This window comes from Corvus brachyrhynchos, unplaced genomic scaffold (genome assembly GCF_000691975.1).
Source record: "Corvus brachyrhynchos isolate BGI_N302 unplaced genomic scaffold, ASM69197v1 scaffold65, whole genome shotgun sequence".
In the NCBI taxonomy this organism is placed as follows: Eukaryota; Metazoa; Chordata; class Aves; order Passeriformes; family Corvidae; genus Corvus; species Corvus brachyrhynchos.
In genome coordinates this window covers 1883344-1889950 of record NW_008238365.1, presented here as the reverse complement: position 1 = coordinate 1889950, position 6607 = coordinate 1883344, and the positions used below count along the sequence as shown (strand labels likewise).

Genomic DNA, 6607 nt, shown 5'->3' with positions numbered 1-6607 from the left:
CCCTCAGCCCCAGCCCCTCAGTCAGTGTCCGTGTCCCCATAGCCCCTGACCCTCAGCCCCAGCCCCTCAGTCAGTGTCCGTGTTCCCATACCCACATACCCTCACCCACAGCCCCTCAGTCAGTGTCCGTGTCCCTACAGCCACTGACTCTCAGCCCCCCCGAGCCCCTCAGGCTGCGGGGAACAAGCGCCACCTCAACTCGACGCCCGATTGGCCGATCCCAGTCACGTGACGTAGCCAGCCAATGAGGTTCCAGAGCGGCCTCTGAGGGGCCGCAATGGCGGCCATGCCCTCACTGCGTCCAGGCCTCTGCCTGAGGAGGAATAAACCCCAGTCTGTCAAAATCACACTTATTTTGTACCATTAAACTCGCACGTTGCAATTCTTACTGATAAAATAAGTGTCTGCTCACCTTAGCAGGGAACAAAGCACATCTGTAATCATTTGTGTCTGAATTGGCCAGTCAAAATCACTCACAAAGCCATTGATTGTTTCAGTCCAAGTTTTATTTCGGCATTGAGGCTTGCTTAAAAAAATGAGGGGTTTTATCCCTCAGTCTTTACAACATGGAAATTAAACCAGAACTATTTAAGATGACTTTATAGGATGAGACACCACCTCCAGAGAAAGGCACTCGGAGCATTTACAGTAACAGAGCAGGCCACGCCTGTGCTCTTCACCTTTAAATTAAATTAAAACAGCAGGTAATGCACACTTGCCATCCCATTTAAAAACAACAACAACACAACTTTGATTATTTGTGATTAACTCTGATTCAATGAAGCCCATAATCCTTTGACATTAAAAGATGGTCTGTATTGTCCTCTCTAAAAGACTGATCCAAACCATCTGCTTTTTAAAAAAGACTCCGTTTTCACAACATAGAGTTGGGAGTGAACCCAGGGAGAACCTGGAACATCCCTTTACAACCTGGTGCATCCCCTTCCACCACAGCAGCAAAGCTGCCAACTTTCCAGAGTTCTCATAGGTGATAAGAGGATTCCAGGTACACGGTCACAAGGCTTTAGGATTTCACGTGGCAATTTATTTACAGCAATTCAGCACCACCTGCTGGCACGACTTCTTTTTTAAGTCGTTTAAAAGATGTGGTGGTTTGTTTGCTTAATTGGCATCGTTTTTTTTGGTGTCTAATTTTAAACACTCCGTTTTTTTTTTTTTTCGACATTACATCTGAGCTGCTGCAGCTATTTCGGATTTATGTAAAATGGAGGAGGGATGTCAGCCCAGAATTAGAATATGAAATATGCAAATGGAATCAATCTAGATGAACATTATCTCCTGCCACCCTGCAAAAAGGGAGTATTTTAGTTATCAGCTCCACCAATTTCTGTATTTCATACAGCCCTTAGCACATTTAGCAGCCTTAAAAGATGACTGCCAGCATTCCTGGGAGACTTCCAACCTGTACAAACCTCTCCTTCTCCATATCCCCCAAAACCCCAATTAATTCTTCTTATTCTCTTTCTCACTGGCTGACATTCCCTGCAATCACTCCCTTCAATTTCTGGTTTTAACTGGCCAATTCCTTCGTTTTTTCCCACAGGGATTACAGTTTTAGGGGGCTTTTGCCAGATGATGATTAATATCCACTCAACCACACTCTTCTTGTTTTAAATATCAATGATGACAAAGACTTCTGGCTTTTCATCTTCACAGATCTGCATTGCTGAGTAAGTTATGGCTTTGACCTCTGTGCCCTAGGAAAGAGGCACAAACCATAGAGTTTCTAAATTTTATACTTTTTATCAGTTCATAACCCCCAGTTCTTAGCACTTTCCTCAAATGCTATCCATTTTTTTCCTCCAAAAAGCTGTAACTGTATTTGTTCTGATGAATAAGGAAGTTACCATACTAATGGCCAGGCCAAACAGTGGAAAGGGAACTCTTCCCTTATTTTATATCCTCTCAATACCACAAATTCCTCCTCTTACCTCTGACAGACCATCAACATTTGCTAGGCTAAAAATGACACAGGTAAAGACATCAGATTTTGCTTCTAGCAATTCTTTAGGAAAAAAAAAAAGCAGAAAAAAAGCAAAAACTGACTAAGCAAAAGGCTCTACCAGTAAATGTGGAACCCAAGCACACAAACTCTGAATAAAGATTGGTTTTCTGTGTTACCAACATCACAAAAAGGAAGCCAATTGTTGAGTTTTGCTAGTGCTGAGGAAAAAAGTCATGCTTAGGCCAACAGTTTCAGGGACACATTCACAAAAAACATGCAGAAAGTGAGATCTTGAGTTCAGTGGTAGCGTTCAGCCACATTTATATTTTGATCTCTGGAGGTCTGATTTAAAGGACACTACACCTCCCCTCCTAAAATGGAAAAGAGGAACCACTGCCTACCTGTGGGTGTTTGTCCAAAGAAAACTCTTCTCCCCACCTGTAAAGGCAAAAACAAAAGGAGAGAGGTGGTTGTAATTTTGGTAATATTTACCAAATGTTATAATTAGTTTCAGTGATGAGCACAGAACAGTGAAAGCCTCAAAGGAAGCAGGTAAAGTCCACAATCCATTTTTAGACAATGGTTTAAGCTCACCCAATCGATCTTATTTTGAACTGCATTCGGTCGATGTGAAGCACTTTCACTTCCTGCAGAGAAAGTGGGAGGAGAAATGTGTCAGTCACACCTTCTATCTTCAGGCAGAAATTCACAGTAAATCCCACTTACAAAGGTTATTTTCTACTGTTTAGATACCTTCCACCAGCCAAGGTTGCCCCAAGCCCTATCCAACCTGGCCTTGTATTTTTTTGGTGTTCCTTTTTCCCCTAAAATCCCATTACATTCAGAGCTGGGATTATTAGGGAACAGCCTCGTGCTACAAATGGAAAAAAATGAAACCAGACCACTTACCCTGGGTATAAAAAACTCATCAGCACTGAATTTATACAGCCACTCATCCAGGAAGTGGAAGAGAAGAGACAACATGTCATGCCCTGTGTGGTTGAAGCAGAGATGTCAGGTGATTGTCTCAGCAAAAAAACATTTTTAAGAGCACCTCAGATGTACAGGAGATTCAGATTGTGATGCTTAGTTAGATTTTAATTAACTGCAGTGAGACTAAATGTAAAGATTCCGATTTTTGGTTCCTTTCTCCCTCTCATAATTCTCCATTTAAGAAGTGCAGTCCTCACCTTCTGCCTCTACCTCCACTGTATCCACAGGTTCCACGGTCCCTGTATCTGTCATGTAGCCAAACATGGCCATAACACACTGCTCAAAGGCTTCTTCCAACGTGTCTCCCCAGGCATGGAGCCTAAAAACACATGGAATAATTACTGGAATATAGTACTGGATCATAACAAAAAGAAACAGCCCCAAAGTAACTTGCAGCTGAGCAATCAGAACATGAGAATTAATGCAGAGAAGGTGAACGAGCAAAAAACACCTTCTTTTTCTGTTAGTTTGTGAGAAGAGTTTCTTGGGAGAACATGGAAAATAAATGTTTTACCAGTCAGCAAAAAGGTCTTTCCTCTTATGGCTAATTGGTGTCTATAAAAGTAAACCCCACAGAAGAAATTTCATTTAAAAGGAGGAGTTTAGAAGGAGATTTCAAAAGACATTTCCAAATAACACAAAGGCTTACTCAGAAGCACCATGGGAACATTAGAAAAGAAACCAAACATGATTCTATGGTGCCCCAAAAGCAGGAACAAAATCGACCATCAAAGCACCCAGTGAGTGACATTTCATAGCTCCACAAGGTGTTACTTCTGCAAAGTGGCCTTGGCTGTTACTCCAGGCTTAAAGCAGTGTAAGAAATAATCAATTTGTCATCCAAATCCCAGCTGCCCACACTTACTGCACGTCTGCTGTGTGATCCAAATCTGAGGGGAAGCGAAAAGAAAAGGAATGATGTCACCAGAAGTATTTATAACATGAGGATTAAAGAAAAAAAAAATACATCAATACCTGATTTTCTAACAGAACATTTTTGCATTCATCTGCAGGTGTGATAAATCTGTACATTAGAAACATTTAGCACAGGTGGGATTTTGGATTATTTCTGCCAAGCAGCAAAAAAACCCCTGTTTAATGTGATTATGTCAGTGCAGGGTTTGGCTGTTGTAACCCAACAGGCTTCCACAAGTTAACTCCAATAAAAAGAAACGTGAACCAGGAGTAAAGGGTTTATGCTGAAGTTTGCAGGACTAGAAGTTATTCATGCAGAGGATGAGATTTGCAAATATTTCCAGCTCAGTGAGGAAATCTACCTGTCCACACCCAAAAGCAGCCATTATGCAAAGAGAAGAATTTAAAACATAGGATGTAATATAAAACAGAAGGCAGACTTTACTCATGAAGCATGATTAACATGCCAAGCATGTATCCAGTTTTACATGAACCTCATTTATATTTATTCAGAGGAATGAAAGAAATGCAAAGTTACAGCAGAACTAAGTTGGGATGTGAAATAAATGCCACACCATGATCACTTCAACTGAAAAAAATTCTTCTGGTGCTGTTTAGAGAGTTCACACACTATTAAAGGGCTCTGAACAACAGTCTCTAAAGCAAACAAATTCCTTTCAATGTAAAAGAAGGATAAAACCTCTTCCAGCTATGGCTCCTGTGATATGTCACCGTATTTCTGCACTTCTATCAAATAAAGATCTGAACAGGCCCTAAAAATATAAATTCTAACAGAGGTAACAGACACAGTCCCTCCAGACAGACACTGGTAATATGGAAAACAGGCAGGGAATGGTCTCCTGCCTTAAGCTGGCCCTTGGGCTGCCACCCACATCCTCTTAGGAGACATTCCAGGGGTGGGGAAAGGCAGAGATAATCACCTTTAGAAAAAACACCACACACAAGACCAGCACACTTTTGAATGTCTCTTCCTACATGAGAGGTAGAAAAATGGGTTGCCTTGCTAAGAAAGGGCTCAGAAGAGCAAAAGTTTTCAAGGTGAGACTTAATTTATTCTCATCATGATTTTTTTCAGTGCCCATAACAAGAAAAGCATGATGAAAACAACTGGTTTCTCATTTCTGTATTTCCTGTCATCGTCCTTGCCCTCACAACTGCACTGTCACACCCACGCTGCATCAGGATAATATAAAAGAATATTAAAAATACTCACATTCATATTTCTTACAGAGAGGGGGGTACTTGGCTTTCACAGCCTTCTGCTCCTCGGTCAGGTTGTAATCCCTGTCCTCGGCTGCCATCGCTGAGGGCTCTGCAAGAATCCCTCACTTCCTGGTGCTGGGGAAGATCCAGGAATTCTCCCTCACTTCCTGCTGCTGGGGAAACACGGCCACGGAGTGTTCAACCTGTGGAGAACACGGAGAATTCCTCTTGAGTGCTAAATTCGGGTGATTTCAGTCGTCTGGTGTCAAACCAGGGGGGAGATGGGGAAGCTGGGAGTTCAATCCCACAGCCACGAGCTGATGTTTGCTCAGCCAGCAGAGCCAAGGGAAAACATTCCCTAAGGAAATTGCGGACTTTGGCCTTTTCTGGGAGGAATGATGTTTCTTCTTCCTTGTTGTGTACACTGAGCATTCCATTCGTTCACAAATAATAAAATACAGCCCTGATGGAAACAGCTGTGAAGTGAATTAAACTTCCACGCTTTAGGTTAACTTCTAATTAATATTTTTTAAGGGTGCTCAGCCCATTGTACATCACACACCTGAAATGCCATTGCGCCCAAAAACCCCTGGTATGACCTTACAGAGGATTTTTCTTCAGGAACAAAAGGGAAGTCGTATTCTCTTAGGACAAGGATTACATTTAAACCTCCAGACCTAGAAGCACGTGCGTGGCAAATCCAGCTGTCACCCAAGTGCAAAGGGTTTCCTGTGTTCCTTTTCTGGCAGTTTTTAAAAATAAAACCAACCAAAAAAAAAAAACCCCTAAAGAACTGTATCAACTGCCCAATTTAAAAGTCAGATTCTCAGACCTGATCTCAGTAGTTGCTGCTTTCCTGTTCATTTGTAAATCCAACAGACACGAACTGAAAAACCTGATTAACTTCAGGCTAATTAATTCTCCTCTCCAGATTTCCAGACATCATAACCATTCTTTAATATTTTTGTGCATCATAAGATTTATCCACAGCTGAGCCAAACACTTCCACAAACAATGCAAATAATTTACAGGTATCCCATACCTTTTACACAGGAGTTTATTCTTACTCCAAAACTTAGAATCAAGACATAGGATATCCAGTTTGTAATTCCAGGTAAATATCAGGTGCTTTGCAAGGAGAAGTCTGAAACTGAGAAGTCGGGGTATCTCTTGAGGAATAAACCCAGATATTGATTTGATATTTGATTTTAAACCTGTTAAGCCTCAGCTGTGGATAGTCAGGTCCCGGGTTACCCTCAGCAGTCAACCAGAACCAGCAAATATTACACCTCTGAAACTCACCGCGACACTGAATTGTGGAAAAAGGGAATATATTTATGATTATTGAGAATTAATAACATGCCGAGGATACCCGATGGTGTCCGGGCGGCCCTGGAAGGAGGCCTCGGCCCACACACGCACCGGTCCGGTCCAGTCCCACCCCGACACGCTCTGCCCACAGCTGTGACGACTGGAGGGAGCCGTAGCCACGGTTCTTCCCAATCGGGG

General features: G+C 42.2%; 1 protein-coding gene across 4 annotated transcripts; it reads right to left on the bottom strand.

Annotated features, from left to right (window-relative positions):
- Window positions 1-484: 484 nt before the first annotated feature.
- ZBTB8OS (zinc finger and BTB domain containing 8 opposite strand) lies at window positions 485-6607 on the bottom strand. 4 transcript variants are annotated; one of them, XM_017736213.1, is made up of 9 exons: window positions 6521-6601; window positions 6401-6407; window positions 5109-5301; window positions 3825-3849; window positions 3157-3278; window positions 2876-2958; window positions 2561-2613; window positions 2368-2404; window positions 485-1718 (listed from the first exon to the last, which is right to left on the bottom strand). In XM_017736213.1, the coding sequence occupies exons 3-9, from the start codon at window positions 5194-5196 to the stop codon at window positions 1632-1634; spliced, it is 495 nt and encodes a 164-aa protein (XP_017591702.1). In that variant the 5' UTR covers window positions 5197-5301; window positions 6401-6407; window positions 6521-6601; the 3' UTR covers window positions 485-1631. The 4 variants fall into 4 exon arrangements, with proteins under 4 accessions (XP_017591702.1, XP_017591701.1, XP_008633309.1 ...); XM_017736212.1 differs by lacking the exon at window positions 6401-6407 and having other exon boundaries at window positions 6521-6607; XM_008635087.2 differs by having other exon boundaries at window positions 6401-6601.

What these genes read in the sequence shown, in the direction of transcription:
- ZBTB8OS (XM_017736212.1), bottom strand. Translation starts at nt 5,196, where the DNA reads ATGGCAGCCGAGGACAGGGATTACAACCTGACCGAGGAGCAGAAGGCT. An exon ending in TCTCTGTAAGAAATATGAAT is followed by an intron (nt 3,850 to 5,108) that starts GTGAGTATTTTT and finishes GCTTCCCCTCAG; the next exon opens with ATTTGGATCACACAGCAGAC. An exon ending in ATGAGTTTTTTATACCCAGG is followed by an intron (nt 2,614 to 2,875) that starts GTAAGTGGTCTG and finishes CTTTCTCTGCAG; the next exon opens with GAAGTGAAAGTGCTTCACAT.